The sequence below is a fragment of the Bos grunniens genome, chromosome 26 (assembly GCF_055505025.1).
Source record: "Bos grunniens cultivar Pamir isolate PY7600 chromosome 26, Bosgru_T2T1.0, whole genome shotgun sequence".
In the NCBI taxonomy this organism is placed as follows: domain Eukaryota; kingdom Metazoa; phylum Chordata; class Mammalia; order Artiodactyla; family Bovidae; genus Bos; species Bos grunniens.
In genome coordinates, this window is record NC_141190.1 from 16,038,514 (window position 1) to 16,055,861 (window position 17,348).

The 17,348-nt window shown below is 42.9% G+C and overlaps 1 protein-coding gene and 1 non-coding gene across 22 annotated transcripts in view; one reads left to right on the forward strand and one right to left on the reverse strand.

Moving 5' to 3' along the window:
* The window catches only part of TBC1D12 (TBC1 domain family member 12), a 116,776-nt gene that overhangs the window by 12,511 nt on the left and 86,917 nt on the right, over positions 1-17,348 (forward strand). For 5 of the 21 annotated variants that reach the window (XR_015155700.1, XR_015155701.1, XM_086378764.1 and 2 more), the window contains exon 1: positions 9,458-10,510. The exons of 6 other annotated variants lie outside the window; for them this stretch is intronic. Coding sequence is in view for 2 of the 15 variants with exons in the window: in XM_086378764.1 (XP_086234890.1) it covers positions 9,576-10,510 (935 nt within the window). In the remaining 13 variants the exon portion in view is untranslated. Of the gene's footprint in view, positions 1-9,457; positions 10,511-17,348 lie in introns of those variants that run through there. 10 more of the 21 variants (XM_086378781.1, XM_086378771.1, XM_086378772.1 and 7 more) reach the window with 9 other exon arrangements.
* On the reverse strand, positions 1,477-1,579 carry LOC147344082 (U6 spliceosomal RNA). The gene has a single exon (XR_015155905.1). It is a non-coding gene; the product is annotated as a U6 spliceosomal RNA (small nuclear RNA).

The following is a 17,348-nucleotide window of genomic DNA, read 5'->3' on the forward strand; positions in this document are numbered from 1 at the left end:
TGGAGAAACTGGTTGGAGGTTGCTTCTGTCACCCAGGGAAGAGATGATGGTGACTTAGTCTGGGTGGGTAGACATTGTGAAGTGAGTAACATTTAGAGGATATTTACGTTAGATCTTAGACCTTATCCATTTTATAGCTGAAAGTTTGTAAGGATCTCAGTTATCTAGTTTCAGAGGATCTAATGTAAAACATGGTGAACTACAGTTAATAACATTGTATTATATAATTTAAAAAAAAACATATTCAGGAGGGTAAAACAAACAGACCTTAGTGACTACTTGGTATTGTTGTTATAGTTGCTCAGTGTTGTCCAACTGTTCTGCGACTCCATGGACTGTAGCCTGCCAGGGTCCTCTGTCCATGGGATTTTCCAGGCAAGAATACTGGAGTGGGTTGCCACTCCCTCCTTCAGGGTGTATTCCCAACCCAGGCACTGAACCCTTGGCTTCTGCATTGGCAGGCGGATTCTTTTACCACCTAGCTACCTGGGGAGCCCAGACTAGGTATTTTAGCCTCCTAAGGCTGTGATAACTAATTACCACAGATTTAGTGCTTTAAAACAACAGGAATTTATTCTTTCACAATACTGGAGACCAGAAGTCTGAAATCAAGATGCTAGCAAGGGGACTACTCTGGTGGCTGTGGTGAAGAATCCACCTGCCTGCCAATGCAGGAAACACGGGTTTCGATCCCAGGTCCAGGGAAGATCCCACATGCTGTGGAGCAACTAAGCCCATGTGCCACAACTATTGAGCTGATGCTTTAGAACCAGGAACTACAACTGCTGAGCCCACGCACTACAGCGACCGTAGCCTGCATGCCCTAAAGCCTGTGGTCTGCAACAGGAGAAGCCGCTGCAATGAGAAACCTGTGCACTGCGACTAGAGAGTAGCCCCTGCTAGCTGCAGCTAGAGAAAGCCCACGGGCAGCAACAAAGATCCAGAACAGTAAAAAAGAATAAATAAATAAAATTAAAAAAAAATTATATTGGCAGCGTTGGTTTCTTCTGAAGGCTCTGAGAGAGAATGCACTTCATGCCTCTCTCCTAATTGATGGTGTTGCCAGCAATCCTTTGTGTTCCTTTGGCCTATAGATGCATCATTCAAATCTCTGCTTCCATTTTCACATGGTCTTCTTCCCAGAGTCTTCATGTGCCTTCTCCTCTTTTTTTTGCCACTCATTACTATTTGAATATTTTAATTTAACTTTTATTTTATATTGGCATATAGGTGATTAACAATGTTATATTAGTCTCAGGTATATAGCTAAGTGATTTAGTTATACATACATACATATATATATGTGTGTGTGTGTTTATACATATATATATTCTTTCTGTTTCAAATTCTTTTCCCATATAGGTTATTACACCTATTGAGTAGAGTTTCCTGTGCTATACAGTAGGTCCTATGATTATCTGTATTATATATAGTAGTGTGTATGTGTTAGTTCTGAACTGTTAATTTATCCCTCCTCCAGATATGGAATACTTCCTGAATTTGTGGGTTATCCTTGCACAGGGACCATGCTAATCTTCTCTGTATTGTTCCAGTTTTACTATATATGCTGCAAAAGCAATCCCTTCTCTTTTTTCTTTTATAAGGACACCGATCACAGCTACTTATTAGCTCTGTGAGGAAGGGAGTATGTCTAATCCAGGATTATCTCATTTTGGAAAGCTTATCTTAATTATATCTGCAAAGACTCTTTTCTAATAAAGTCACATTCATAGTCCTTGGAGTTAGAACTTGGACATATCTTTTTCAGAGATAAATTCAACCCACTACACTTGGCTAATTGGATAAGAAAGAGGGTGGTATAAGAAAGAGAATGACTCTTGGGTTTTAGGTGTGAGCAACTAAAATATTGTCATTTGGTGAGATATGGAATATTATAATAGGAGAAGATTTAGAGAAGGCAATTATGAGTTTAGACTTGGAGGTACTGGGATGGAGGTGACTTTAAGACCACCAAGCAGAGATACTGGGTATACAGTTGGCATATAGGATCTGGAGAAACTGAGTGGGTGGTGGTGGTATGTATTAAGATGGAGAATGGTGGAAGAAAACTAGGAGAGGCTCATTTAATCATATTTATTATGTCTGTTATTGTTGTTCAGTCACTAAGTCGTGTCTGACTCTTTGTGACCCCATGGACTACAGCATGCCAGTCTTCTCTGTCCTTCACTATCTCTCAAAGTTTGCTCAAATTCATGTCCATTGAGTTGGTGATGCTATGTAACCATCTCTTCCTCTACCATCTTCTGCCCTCAATCTTTCCCAGCATCATGGTCTTTTCCAATGAGTCGTCTCTTTGCATCAGGTGGCCAAGATATTGGAGCTTCAGCATCAGTCCTTCCAGTGAATATTCAGGGTTGATTTCCTTTAGGATGGATAGTTTGATCTCCTTGCAGTCCATGGGACTCTCAGGAGTCTTCTCTATCACAACAACTCAAAAGCATCAATTCTTCAGTGTTCAGCCTTCTTTATGGTCCAACTCTCATATCCATACATGACTAAAAATATCTATATATAAATATCAAGAAGGCATTCGGATGATAATGTCGGAGCTGTTGATACAAATTCTAGAGTCTTCAGTTGATAGATGATCATCTAAATACTGAGACTACCTGGGTTAAAGAGGGATGAATAAGAAGAAAAGAGGGTTCAGAACTATTCCTTTAGGAAATTTCAGTTAAGAGGGAAGAAATTCTTCTTGCCTTGAGGAAATTAAGAAGTAGTAGCCATAGAGGTAGGGGGGAAACGGAGAGTATGGCAACAATGGAGTAATGAAAACAGAGGAGCAAAAGTGTTTCAAGTTTGAAAGTCAGATGAATGAGTGTTTTAAAATGGAGGGGTGGTCAACAGAATGAATGTTGTTGAGAGATTAAGCAAGGTGGAGAGTGGAGTTTCTCTCTTAAATTAGGGACAGGGAAGTCATTAATGAGAGTGGACATGAGCTAGAATGGAGTAAATTGTGGGGCAGAGAGTGAGAAAATAGAGACTAGAGACATCTTTAAAATGTTTTTCTTTGGAAATAAACTTACAAAAAGTTACAAACATAAAAAATAATACAAGAAACACTCATATCATTCCCAGATTTGCCTAGTGTAACATTTAAAAAAATTTTTTTGAAGTATGGTTTACAATATCGTGTAAATTTCTGCTATATAGCAAAGTGATTCATACACACACAAACACATATTCTTTTCTGGTTTAGTTTATCTCAGGGGCTTAAACATAGGTACCTGTGCTATGCAATAGGACCTTGTGTAATCCCTCTGTTAACATTTTATCCTATTTGCTTTATCCCTTGTTCTGTGTGCATGCATATTTTTTTAAGTCATTTGAGGGTAAATTACATATATCACGGCCTTTTATCCTAAATACTCCAGAGTATGTTTCCTAAAAATAGAAATGTTTTTCTTATAGAATATAGCAATTGTTAATTATAAATATCAAAATTTTTATATTGACACCTTTATTTAATCCACTACGATTAAGACAGTTGTGTTAGCTGATATAATACAGACCTTAATAGAATATTTTCTTTTTCTCTACCTAATACAAAGTGAAAGAAAGTGAAAGTGAAGTCGCTCAGTCATGTCCGACTCTTTGGGACCCTGTGGACTGTAGCGCACTAGGCTCCTCTGTCCATGGGGTTCTCCAGGCAAGAATACTGGAGTGGGTTGTCATTTCCTTCTCCAAGGCATGAAAGTGAAAAGTGAAAGTGAAGTCGCTCAGTTGTGTCCGACTCTTATCGACCCCATGGACTGCAGCCCACCAGGCTTCTCCGTCCATATACTTAGGGTATATTGCTTAGTGGGTAGAATTGCTTAGTGGTAAAGAACCTGTCTGCCAATGTAGGAGACATAAGAGACTTGGGTTTGATCCCTGGGTCAGGAAGATCCCCTGGAAGAAGCATGGCAACCCACTCCAGTATTCTTGCTTGGAGAATCCCAATGGACAGAGGAACCTGGCATGGAGTCACAGAGTTGGACACGACTGAGTGACTAAGCACAGCACAGCACAGTGGGTGTGAGTGCTATCTTTGAGGTTTTGATTTGCATATCTCTAGACAATGGCACCCCATTCCAGTACTCTTGCCTGGAAAATCCCATGGACAGAGGAGCCTGGTGGGCTGCAGTCCATGGGGTCGCTAAGAGTCAGACATGACTGAGCGACTTCACTTTCACTTTTCACTTTCATGCATTGGAGAAGGAAATGGCAACCCACTCCAGTGTTCTTGCCTGGAGAATCCCAGGGACGGGGGAGCCTGGTGGGCTGCTGTCTATGGGGTTGAACAGAGTTGGAGACGACTGAAGAGACTTATCAGCAGCAGAGATTATGTTGAGCATCATTTTATATCCTTATTAACAGCTATTAGCATATCTTCTTTCAGAGAAATATATGTTCAACTCCTTTACTCATTTGTAAATTGAGTTGTCTTCTTATAGTTCAGTTCTTCATATATTCTGGATACTGGGCCTTTATCAGATATATGAATTACAGATATTTTCTGTGTTCCTATATTAACTTTTCCACCTGTATCTTGGAGGTCATTTCTTCTTCTGAAAAATCTTGATAATAAGTGTATTGCTAGGGACTTCCCTTGTAGTCCAGTGGTCAAGACTCCCATGTTTCCACTGCAGGGGGCAAGGGTTCAATCCCTGGTCAGGGAACTAAGATCCTGCACTAAGATTTGGACTCTCAGCCAACAACAACAACAAAAAATGTATTGCCACCTATGCCCTTGGCACTTTAGTTAGGACCTTGAGAAATGCTCATTATAAAAGACATGATGTTTCTTAAACTGGATGCTAGCCACATGGATGTTCATTTATGTATTTTATTACTTATATATAGGTTATATTCACTTTGTGTGTGTGTGTATATATATATATATTTTTTTTTTTTTAAAGGCTTGACAATGTTGCTTCCTCTAATTCTCCATTCTCCTACTGCTATCCTTTCATTGACATACTTCTAGAATGAGTGGTCTATATTTGCCACTTCATTTTATCCACAACTAGTGCCTCTCTTTTGGAGAAGGCAATGGCACCCCACTCCAGTACTCTTGCCTGGAAAGTCCCATGGATGGAGGAGCCTGGTAGGATGCAGTCCATGGGGACACTAAGAGTCGGACATGACTGAGCGACTTCACTTTCCCTTTCATGCATTGGAGAAGGAAATGGCAACCCACTCTAGTGTTCTTGCCTGGAGAATCCCAGGGACGGGGGAGCCTGGTGGGCTGCCGTCTATGGGGTCGAACAGAGTCGGCCACGACTGAAGCAACTTAGCAGCAGCAGCAGCAGCAGTGCCACTTTAGTTCCAATATGATTGGAACTAAATTATAGTTCCAATATGATTGGAACTAAATTATAGTTCCAATAATTTAGTTCCAATATGATTGGAACTAAATCAGAGTTGCAATATGATTTCTTTGTCCATCCTTAAATAACGACACCTTTGAGTCTCTGCCCCACCCTCATCTTTAGTCTTTCTTCCCTGGTGTTCCCGGTGACTCACCTAGTTGTATTATTCAATGCCTCTTCAATCTGCCTCTTTAAACTGAAGCCCTAACCGTTTTAGAACTCTAAATGCTGGATATTTTACTTTCCCAGCTATATTTCCCCTATTAATCAAGTTATTCCCAATCCACAACTATTTTTCAAACCACATCAGCTTCATTCTCAAGAGTTTTGTAGTGATTGGCTGGTACCTCCTGTAACAGAGTGCAGTGAGCTCAGCTTTTAGCACAGCAGCCTCAGGTATGCAGATGACACCACCCTTCTGGCAGAAAGTAAAGAAGAACTAAAGAGCTTGTTGATGAAAGAGGAGAGTGAAAAAGTTGGCTTAAAGCTCAACATTCAGAAAACTAAGATCATGGCATCTGGTCCCATCAATTCATGGCAAATAGATGGGGAAACAGGGGAAACAGTGGAAACATTGGCTGACTTTATTTTTCTGGGCTCCAAGATTGCTGCAGATGGTGATTGCAGCCATGAAATTAAAAGATGCTTACTCCAGAATACACAGAAGAACTGTACAAAAAAGATCTTCACGACCCAGATAATCACGATGGTGTCATCACTGACCTAGAGCCAGACATCCTGGAATGTGAAGTCAAGTGGGCCTTAGAAAGCATCACTATGAAAAAAGCTAGTGGAGGTGATGGCATTCCAGTTGAGCTATTCCAAATCCTGAAAGATGATGCTGTGAAAGTGCTGCACTCAATATGCCAGCAAATTTGGAAAACTCAGCAGTGGCCACAGGACTGGAAAAGGTCAGTTTTCATTCCAATCCCAAAGAAAGGCAATGCCAAAGAATGCTCAAACTACCACACAATTGCACTCATCTCACACGCTAGTAAAGTAATGCTCAAAATTCTCCAAGCCAGGCTTCAGCAATATGTGAACCGTGAACTTCCTGATGTTCAAGCTGGTTTTAGAAAAGGCAGAGGAACTAGAGATCAAATTGCCAACATCCGCTGGATCATCAAAAAAGCAAGAGAGTTCCAGAAAAACATCTATTTCTGCTTTGTTGACTATGCCAAAGCCTTTGACTGTGTGGATCACAATAAACTGTGGAAAATTCTGAAAGAGATGGGCATACCAGACCACCTGATCTGCCTCTTGAGAAACCTGTATGCAGGTCAGGAAGCAACAGTTAGAACTGGACATGGAACAACAGACTGGTTCCAAATAGGAAAAGGAGTACGTCAAGGCTGTATGTTATCACCCTGCTTATTTAACTTCTATGCAGAGTACATTATGAGAAACGCTGGGCTGGAAGAAGCACAAGCTGGAATCAAGATTGCCGGGAGAAATATCAATAACCTCAGATATGCAGATGACACCACCCTTATGGCAGAAAGTGAAGAGGAACTCAAAAGCTTCTTGATGAAAGTGAAAGAGGAGAGTGAAAAAGTTGGCTTAAAGCTCAACATTCAGAAAACTAAGATCATGGCATCCAGTCCCATCACTTCATGGGAAATAGATGGGAAAACAGTGGAAACAGTGTCAGACTTTATTTTTTGGGGCTCCAAAATCACTGCAGATGGTGACTGCAGCCATGAAATTAAAAGACGCTTGCTCCTTGGAAGGAAAGTTATGACCAACCTAGATAGCATATTCAAAAGCAGAGACATTACGTTGCCAACAAAGGTCCGTCTAGTCAAGGCTATGGTTTTTCCTGTGGTCATGTATGGATATGAGAGTTGGACTATAAAGAAGGCTGAGCGCTGAAGAATTGATGCTTTTGACCTGTGGTGTTGGAGAAGACTCTTGAGAGTCCCTTGAACTGCAAGGACATCCAACCAGTCCATCCTAAAGGAGATCAGTCCTGGGTGTTCATTGGAAGGACTGATGTTCAAGTTGAAACTCCAGTACTTTGGCCACCTCATGTGAAGAGCTGACTTATTGGAAAAGACCCTGATGCTGGGAAAGATTGAGGGCAGGAGAAGGGGACGACAGAGGATGAGCTGGCTGGATGGCATCACCGACTCAACGGACATGGGTTTGGGTGGACTCCAGGAGTTGATGATGGACAGGGAGGCCTGGCGTGCTGCAGTTCATGGAGTCGCAAAGAGTCGGACACGACTGAGCGACTGAACTGAACTGAACTGAACTGAATTGCTGTGTGCAGTTACTCTGCACCCTGTTACCAGGAATGGGTCCTGCTCAGCCATTGGTCGGTGCGTCAGAGGTCCCCACACACTAGCAACCAATTGTCAATGAGCAACCCCGATGACCCTGCTCAGACATTGGACAGCTCAGCAGTGGGCCCCACCCACAAGCAACCAACTGTTAAGAATGGGCAGTTAGTGAGGGGATTCAGCTAAGTGGCGTGGTGGTCCTCAGGTGAAGAGTGAGGTAAAAGGAGGATCCTGACCTTCTCCCTGGGGCCCTTCAGTTCATCTGGCCTTTGGTCAGTGAGAGAGCTTGGGCACCAAGAGAACAGGCTTGGGACTATGTTCTGTAGGACTTCAGAGCCCTCATCAAGCCCTCCACTAGCCTTGGCCCAGGCCTTGAGGCAGCAGTGAACCTCTCCCCTATCCTTGTCTCTGGGACCTAATAGTAGCAGTGGTCTGCCTGGGTCACAGTATGTGGGATGTGGTGTCCTGCTTTGGGTGGCCTGAGAAGCCTGAGGGCCAGATGAGTTGGGTGCCTGGCTTCCTCAGTGATGACAGTTGGTCAGGTTCTGGGGAACCTGACCCTGAGGGAACTGCCACCTGAGCTCTGCTTCCTGTTAGCCAGGACCTGGACCTTGGAGGTTAAAAGTTGTACCTTGGGACCTTGCCCTTTCTTCTCAGGACAAAGAATAACATTTGTTTGGTAGAGGTTTACAGGAACATTGTTAGCTGACCATGACCTGACTTTAAGAACAAAGGCTCTGACACCAAGAAGTTGCAACTAACCATAACACCCCCTAACCTTTTACATTTAAAAGCGCTTTGATGAAAGCTTTCAGTAACTTTGGGGTTAAGGTATGAGCCACCCATCTCCTTGCATGGTCCTGTAATAAACCAAACTCCAAACTCCAGTGTTTTAGCATTGTTTTGGCCTATGTGTTGGGCACACAGACTTGGTGATGTTCGGTAACACTCCCTCTTCAGTCCTTCTATTTGAACAGTTACCACACCTTGGGATTTCTACCTTAAATGCACTTCATTTCCATTCATTGGTTATCACCCCATTTTAATCCATTTTCATGGGGTGCTGGAATTATTTCAACAGCCCTCTCTGCCTGACTCTACTACTTCTATCTCAAGTGATAATGGAAATCTTTAAGAGTGATGTGATGAAACGTTGTCCTAGATGGGAAACATAACTTTGGTAATATTGGGAAAGATGAAGTGGAGAAGAAAGCGTGTTAACTTGAGATGAGAACAACTCTGAATAGTGAATGGAGCAGTGGATATACACTGGAGGTGGAAGGACTTACATCTAAATCCTGTATTCTATTCCCATAAATTGTGTTAGTCGCTCATTGGTGTCCAACTCTTTGCGACTCCATGGACTGTAGCCTGACCGTTTTCTTTGTCCATGGAATTCTCCAGGCAAGAATACTGGAGAGGATTGCCATTTCCTTCTGCAGAGACTCTTCCTGACTCAGGGATGGAACCCAGGTCTCCTGTATTGGCAGGCGGATTCTTTACCATCTGAACCACCAGGGGAACCCGATATAGCACATCAAGTGAATTTTTGCTAAGGGAGCCATACCCGTGCTTCCCTAATGGCCGTCCTGTTTGGAGTGGGCCAACCAGCCTCCACTGTCCAGAGGGCTGATCCCAGATTGCCGGTCGCAGTGTCACGGAGCGAGTCTCTCTAGCTACCGTCTCTATGGTTCGCGGAATCTCCAGGTCGGAGCTTGACCGGTCTGGCTTTTGCGCGTGCGCGAGCCCAGGCGCGTGCCCGCCCTCCTGCAACTGCCCGAATTCTCGGGAGGGAGGGGTGGGTGTGGGAACGTTGCGGCGGTGGCCGCCGCGGCCCCAGCACTCAGGGATCTTCCCTGGCCAAGCCTGAACTGGGGAGCTTCCGTTACCTCCTCCCGCGGCGCTCACCCGGCCCCAGATGGTGGGTCCGGAGGATGCCGGAGGCTGCTCGGCAAGAAACCCCAAGTTGCTCCTTTTGCCGGCGCCCGATTCCGCGGGCCTGGACGGGAAAATGATTCGGGCCACAGGCGGCTTTGGCGGAGGCGTCGGCGCTGTGGAGCCTCCTGAAGAGGAGGAGGAGGAGGAGGAGGAGACGCCGCCGCCTCAGCAGCTCCTTCAGCGTTACCTCGCGGCGGCCGGGGGACAGCTGGAGCCCGGGCTGTGCTACTGTCCGCTCCCCGCCGGCCACTCCTGTGCTCCGCCGCCCTCGGCAGCCTCGCGCTCGGACGCCTGCCAGCCGGATGCCGGCTCCAAGCACCGCGACGCGGAGGCGGCGGATGCTGGCTCGGCGCGACACGGAGGCATGACCAACGGGGACTCGGGCTTTCTGCTGGGCCAGGACTGTCGCGACCTGGCCCGCGCCGGCAGCCGGGAGCCGTGCCACCGCCGCCTCCGTCCGGACGGGCCTGGCGACGAGGGTGCGGACGGCGCGGGCATCCTGTCTGACTGGGCCGCGCCGCTCGAGGACCCACTGCGGAGCTGCTGCCTGGAGGCGGCGGACCCCGAGGAGCCAGAGGGCGAGGGCAGCGGCGCGAGGGACAGTTCGGCCAGTGACGGCAGCGGCAGCGAGGACTTGGAGCGGCTGGGAGCCGGAGCCGGGGGTTCCGAGGAGGGTGCGTCGCCCGTCACCTCGGCGGAGAGGACTAGTGGGGGCGCCGGAGCCGAGCCGCGCGTCGGTTTCTCCGACGTTCACTGGAACTCTCGGAATACGTTCGAGGTGAGCCGCTGCCAAAGCGCCCGCGACCACCTGCCGCCGGCGGGGGCGCCGGTGTCTTTGCCGGCCGCGGAGGAGGGCCTTGCCGGGACCTCGGCTCGGGCTCGACGGAGCGGCGGCTTCGCCGACTTCTTCGCCAGGTATAGCGCAGGCTACGCCGGGGATCAGGGCGGGCTTGGGGCCGGGAGCGGGCGGAGAGCGACGTGAGGGCAGCCTCAGAGCGTGGCTCTCGCTGGCGTTAGGATTGAGCTTTGATTTGTCACAGGAGGGACCAGGAACTAGGTCTGCATTGTGTTGTGCGTCTGGATCGGAGAAGTTGTGAGCGCGGGGAGCCAATCTTGGTGCTTCCCTGAGCCGGACGCTGTACCTGCCATTCACATCTGGTTTCTATGAATTTAGGCCAGCGTGCTAGTGCCATATCTACAGTTTTGCCTCTTCCGGAGAAATAGACAGCCTTCTTCGTCCGCGTGTACTATACTGTTAGGATTTAGGGGCGGGTGGCGGTGCGGGGTGTGTGTGTACAGGTGCGGTTGTGAAACAGAAAGAGAAGTCATTTTCAGAGCTGTCTCTTTGCGTGGAGTCTAAACCCATTCAAGTAGTTTGGGAATTACTGAAATTAGAGGTGGCTGAGTTTCATAGCGTTTAACAGCCTGTTTCAGGGGCCTTTATTAAAATACTGTCAGTTTAGTATTTAAAATTTGATCCAGCCTTTAAAACCAAATTACTATGGCGCTTTATCTAGAAAAATCCCTTTTCCCCACTTTTGCTAGATAGACCTATACTTTTTTCCGGCAACTTCTGTTAATTTTTTATGGTGTCGTATATGTGATTTGACCTGCTAGTCTTGAAGTTAAATTGTGGTGCTGGACATTGCAAGTTTCTCAGTGGGACGTTGATAGGGATACATACGTCGTTAGAAAATACTCATCTTAATGCACTGTAGTAACAAAGCAGTTTCCTGTGAGTCAGATTTTGACACGCTTTTTTTTTTTGGACACGCTTTTTTTTTAAGTCTCTAGACAAATAGGAAAATATTCCCAACTTGGAAAACCCTCCCTTTCAAAGTTCTTTCTCCTTTCTTCTGTGTTTTTGTTCCCTTTTCAGGGATCATGACAAAAACCAGAAATAAAGAAACAAGTAATGAGTCTCAGATTTGAGAGGATTATACAATTAGTGTGCATATTTGTAGACTCACAGACAGAGTTTTCTGATTGAAATTAGTGTTTCTTATTCCCTTTTCTGCTCTATTAACTGTTGTTTAAATCAAGATTGGGGAAATCCTAATTATGTTTTAGTCATGTGTGTGCTTAGTTGCTCTGTGGTGTCCAACTCTTTGTGACCACAGACTGTAGCCCACCAGGCTCCTTTGTCCATGGGGATTCTCCAGGCAAGAATACTGGAGTGGGTTGCCAGTCCCCTCCTCCAGGGGATCTTCCCAAGCCAGGGATCAAACCCAGGTCTCCTGCATTGCAGGCAGAGTCTTTACCAGTTGAGCTACCAGAATCTTTACCAGCTAGCTGAGCTATCAGAGAAGCCCTGTTTTACTCGTAGGACAACATATATAGTAGTGAAATGTGCATTTGTCCGTCAAATTATGCAAAGATCTATGCAAAGAGACATACTTAAAGCTAGTAGTGGCAATATTTTTAAAGCTCTTAAGGTGTGTGAAGCTTGTAGGTATTTTTTTTTTTTTGGTGGAACTTGTGGGTATTTATTGGTCATGTTTTGATGTCAGGTATCAGGCAGTTTTAGATTTGAACAGGGCTTTGGAGAGCATAGCTAGTTGACATTCATATGGCTTAGTTGATGTTCATATGATACACTTTTCATGTGTATCAGAACACTGAGTGTAAAGTCAGTAAACTTAGGTCCCCTGAAGTTAATTTCTCTAAGCTTTGTTTTTGAGATATGAATGTCAAGAGTCTAAGCATCATTGCTTCCTTCATATAACATTCTTGGGAAAGGACAGAATCAGACATTAGGACTATTTTTATGTTAACCTTTAGTCAAAACCTTAACTAGATGCTGAACACCTTCAAGGCAAAGACTATGACCTTCATTTTTGAATCTAAAATATCTAGTGTTGTATAAAGAATCCCATTCAGATTGTGTTGAAGTGACAACTTTCATGGACTCTCCCTCTTTTACTGTTCTCTAGGTAGTGTAATTTTGAACAAATCTTCTATTTCCAAAAAGAATAATCAGAAATTTTCTCTTCTCCCTGTAACCTAGGAGTGTTTTTCTTCCCATAAACAGTTGTCAGCTAATGGCAGAGCTGGGTTAGAAACCAGGGTTCCTGATTTTCATTCCAGGAATTCAATCATAACTTCTGTTTACCTGTGACTCTTTTCTTTCCCACCTGATTATCTAAATCTTTCCCTTCTCCTTTCCATTTCCTCTCTTTCTCTTAACTGGGTCAAAAAATCTATAACAAGAAATACTTTAAAAGACTAGTTTCATGTTTGTTTTAACCTTTTACAAATAAAGAGAGTAGACCATTTTATGGCTCTGTTTATCTGTTACTACAAAAATTTGTTCAATCAAGGCACATCATTTACAGAAGCCTCACTGAGTAGGGTAGAAATCATGTAGGAGAAAAAGGAATTTGGTCCAAGATGGGACAGTTCTCATTATCTCCTTCCTGCTTGCCCTCCCTTCTAGATGAAGTGAGTTCTATTTCAGACTCTGTTGGGAGCTTGCCTCAGCTGCACATGGGCATCTGTGTTTATAGTGACTTGATTACGGGAGCCCTAGAAGTAACATTCAGGAGAAGGAAATGGCAACCCACTCCAGTATTCTTGCCTGGAGAATCCTGTGGGCAGGGAAGTCTGGTGGGCTGCTGTCCATGGGGTCACGCAGAGTCGTACACGACTGAAGTGACTTAGCAGCAGCAGCAGCAGCATGCATTGGAGAAAGAAATGGCAACCCACTCCAGTATTCTTGCCTGGAGAATCCCAGGGATGGGGAGCATGGTGGGCTGCCATCTATGGGGTCGCACAGAATTGGACAGGACTGAAGCAATTTAGCAGCAGCAGCATAAGCAGCAGAAGTAACATTCCCTCAGGTCCTTGGCCTTTTCCTGTCTCTAAAAGTTTTGAAGTGCTAGGTGCATCCACTGCTGCCACTCTCACAACTTAGCAGTGAGAAGATGAAAGTTAAAAGACAAATCTCTTGTGTTTGTAGGCTAGCCTTTGTTTCTCAAGGGTATGTTTATTATTCTGTTCTGAAAGTGAAGTAACTTTAAACCATTTTTATGGTCCTTTAAGCAAATCCATGTCGTGTTTTCAAACTAGAGTGGTTTGTTTTTTATGTATGCTCTTAATAGGTGTATTTTAAAAGCCATTTAATACTTTTGAGTATTAATACTCAAATTGAATACTTTTGTTCTGATTGCACTGGCAAAGTCACTGTTGTTTAGAAGCACTCAAGTATGTATTTGTGTCTCCTAATAGTGTTAATATATATATATTTTTTTTACAAAATCTGCATGATAAATCACAAGAATTTAGTAACTTAAAAGGGCATGACTAAGGTAGGCAAAAAATACTAAAGATTTTTTTTCCTTCTATCTGAAAGATAAACTTTATAGATTCTGGAATTTATATAAATCTTTATAGATTGATTTTATAGATTCTGGAACATAGAGATTTGTGTAGCTTACCCTGTAGTTACCAACTCTGAAACTTCCTAAATATTGCACAAAAATTTTTTTGTGAATCTCTTTTTATTATGGGTAGCTGAATAGGGAAGACTAGCAATGGTAGGCTCATTTAGTGGTTTCTTTTCACATATTGGGCGTCCCTTGTAGCTCAGCTGGTAAAGAACCCGCCTGCAATGTGGGAGACCTGGGTTCGATCACTGGGCTGGGAAGATCCCCTGGAGAAGGGAAAGGCTACCCACTCCAGTATTCTGGCCTGGAGAATCCCATGGACTGTATAGTCCATGGGGTTGCAGAGTCAGACACGACTGAGCGACTTTCACTTTCATATATAAGCAGTCTCCAATCTCCCCACTATGAAAATTGTTGAGAATGTATATTCTTTTTGTTATGATATTGAGAATTTTGAAAATTTCTGTTATTATTTTTCTTAATTTAAGATTCTCAGAAACAACAAAATCAACCATATTTTCACTACTACTCAAAATTTAGTTGATGTACACTGCTGCTGCTGCTGCTGCTAACTCGCGTTAGTCGTGTCCGACTCTGTGTGACCCCATAGACGGCAGCCCACTAGGCTCCCCCGTCCCTGGGATTCTCCAGGCAAGAACACTGGAGTGGGTTGCCATTTCCTTCTCCAATGCATGAAAGTGAAAAGTGAAAGTGAAGTCGCTCAGTCGTGTCAGACTCTTGGAGACCCCATGGACTGAGCCCACCAGGCTCCTCCGTCCATGGGATTTTCCAGGCAAGAGTACTGGAGTGGGGTGCCATTGCCTTCTCCGTGATGTACCCTAGTTGATGAAATAAATCATTATTCACCTGACTGAGCCACCATTGACTTTCGTCAGATAGGGCTCCCTTATTTGTCCTATAGTGTGTATTCTTCCCAGTCAACTAAAATAAAAGCCACAGTTTCAGGACCAGTTTCTCAAAACAAACAAACAAAAAAAACCCCCTTCTTTAACATTTCAGTAAAGAAAAGGTAAAATATCAAACCTCTGATAAGTTTTAAAAGATTTTTATAGCTCCCCAAAGCAAACAGTTCTTTATAACAGGTGTGGTATGATTATTTAAAAGGAGAATTAAGAAATATCTTGCTCTAAACATAATTTTTTTTGTTATTACAATACTATAAAAATATTCATTAATGTGTCACTAAGGAAATTTTGTTGGACCTTACTTTTATATTAGTATAATTAAAATGTGTAAAATTTTAGAAAAACTGAAAAGAATGTGTAATTAGTTGCTCTAGAATAAAAATGAGTCTTTTAAGATTTTAGAGTGTTGTGAAGCTACCCATTATAATATTAGATTGGGGAGCTAATGGCTGAAGAGTCTTTGTTTCCTTTTCTTATATCTAGCCCTTTCCCCTGCTCAGATCCAATAATTGCTTTAAAAAACCAACCAACTGCAAAATACTAGTTATCTATACCAAACCATTAGAAATCCAACAGTGATTCAAGGAGTTTATGGTTAGAGATGTAATCATCTGAGTATAAATTCAGTAGAAAGTATTGGGAAACTCTAATTTTTGTGGGACTTGGTTAATTTTAATCACTCAAACATTATTTCGAAGTGCTAAACTAAACTAACATTTTAACACTAAGCCCCAGTTAGCAAAGCAGACTAATATTAACTAGGAATTGGGACTTCCCTGGTGGTCCATTGGTTAAGAATCCAGGCTTCCGTGGATTAGAGTAAGACACAGAGATTTACTTTTTATTTTATTTTTTGAGATTTACTTTTTAAGATACTTTTTTAAGAATAGGTTTATGTTTATAGAAAAGTCGCAAAGGTACTATAGAAAGTTCTGGTATATCCCTTGTCCAGTTCTCCCGTTGACAACATTACATAACTGTGGTACATTTGTCACAACTAAGCAAAGAGTTGGACACGACTGAGTGACTGAACTGAACTGAAGAATCCATCGTTTGTACATTATTACAGTTAAACTTCATGCTTTGTTTAGCATAGAGTTATTGACTAAAAGAGCCTTCCCAGGTGGTTCAGTGGTAAAGAATCTGCCTGCCAATGCAGGAGACACAGGAGACTCAGGTTCGATCCCTGGGTTGGGAAGATCCACTGGAGAAGGAAGTAGCAACCGGCTCCAGTATTCTTGCTTGGAATATTCCATGGACAGAGGAGCCTGACTGCCTACAGTCCATGGGGTCACAGAGAGATAGACACAACTGAGCACGCGTGCACCACACCTTTATTGTTGGCTGTAAGACTTTTATTTGGGAAGCTATTGTGTTTTACTGTAAAATCAGAGCTGTTTAAAGTAGAAGGAATTTTAGGAGTCACTTTGTTCATTCTTTAATACTCTATGGAAAATCAGGGTTAGCTTCTATTTGCTAGCCATCACTTAGTAAGATGGTATTAATTTAGTATTGGAAATGAACTAGACATAGTAATGAGTGTAAGTGATCTAAAGCAATGTTTTTTAAAGCTTTTCAGATTATTTGGATTTAACAACCAGTACCCATTTGCCTCTGGAAAAAAAAAGTCAAGTATATTTTAATTTTACATAATTTCATATTTTTATAAAATTATTTTAATATGTCTTTCCTTTATATATTTTTTTGATTCCTAAATTATTCCTGTGACCTAAGAAAGGTAGGGTTTATTTTTATTTTATAGCTATTTGCCCAGAGACAGAGAGTTAATTAAAAAAAAAAAATCAGAACTGGGCATAGGTATGATTCCTGGGGTTTGAAGCTAATACATTGATTTCTGTGAATTATAAGAAGTTTATGAATGAAAACATAGCTTTTGATGTAGTGAAAATACTCTTGTCTTGAGAAATAAGAAACTTGACTTTTGTCCTGGGTAGTTTCTTTTCTTGTATCATTAAACAATTTATGTGATCTTGGGCAAATTACTAAATTTCTTCACTTCACTTTCCTCATCTATGAAATTTAGAGATTCAGAGTACCTTTCAGCTCCAATACACTATGATGTTGTGTGATTCACTTGCACTCACTGTTGTAATAAACCTCAAATATTTGTTGGCTAAATACTACATATGTGAATTGAATTGAGTTAAAGAGAATGCTTTTTTAAAAAACAGCATGATTTTTCATCTGTAAAATGAAAAAGTTGCCAGGGATAGAAATACCCCTTCAACTCTAAATTCTGTCTTGAACGTTTTTTTGGTAAAGGCCTAACTCTGCCTGAGAGTAATCATGCTAAACATCAGTCTCAACATCAGTGATCTTTGTTTAGTGTCTCATAAGCATCTCATAAACAGACCAGCAGCTCTTTTTTTTTTCTTTAGCAATTCTAGATTTTTTTTTTCTTTATGATTTCTTTGGAGTAGG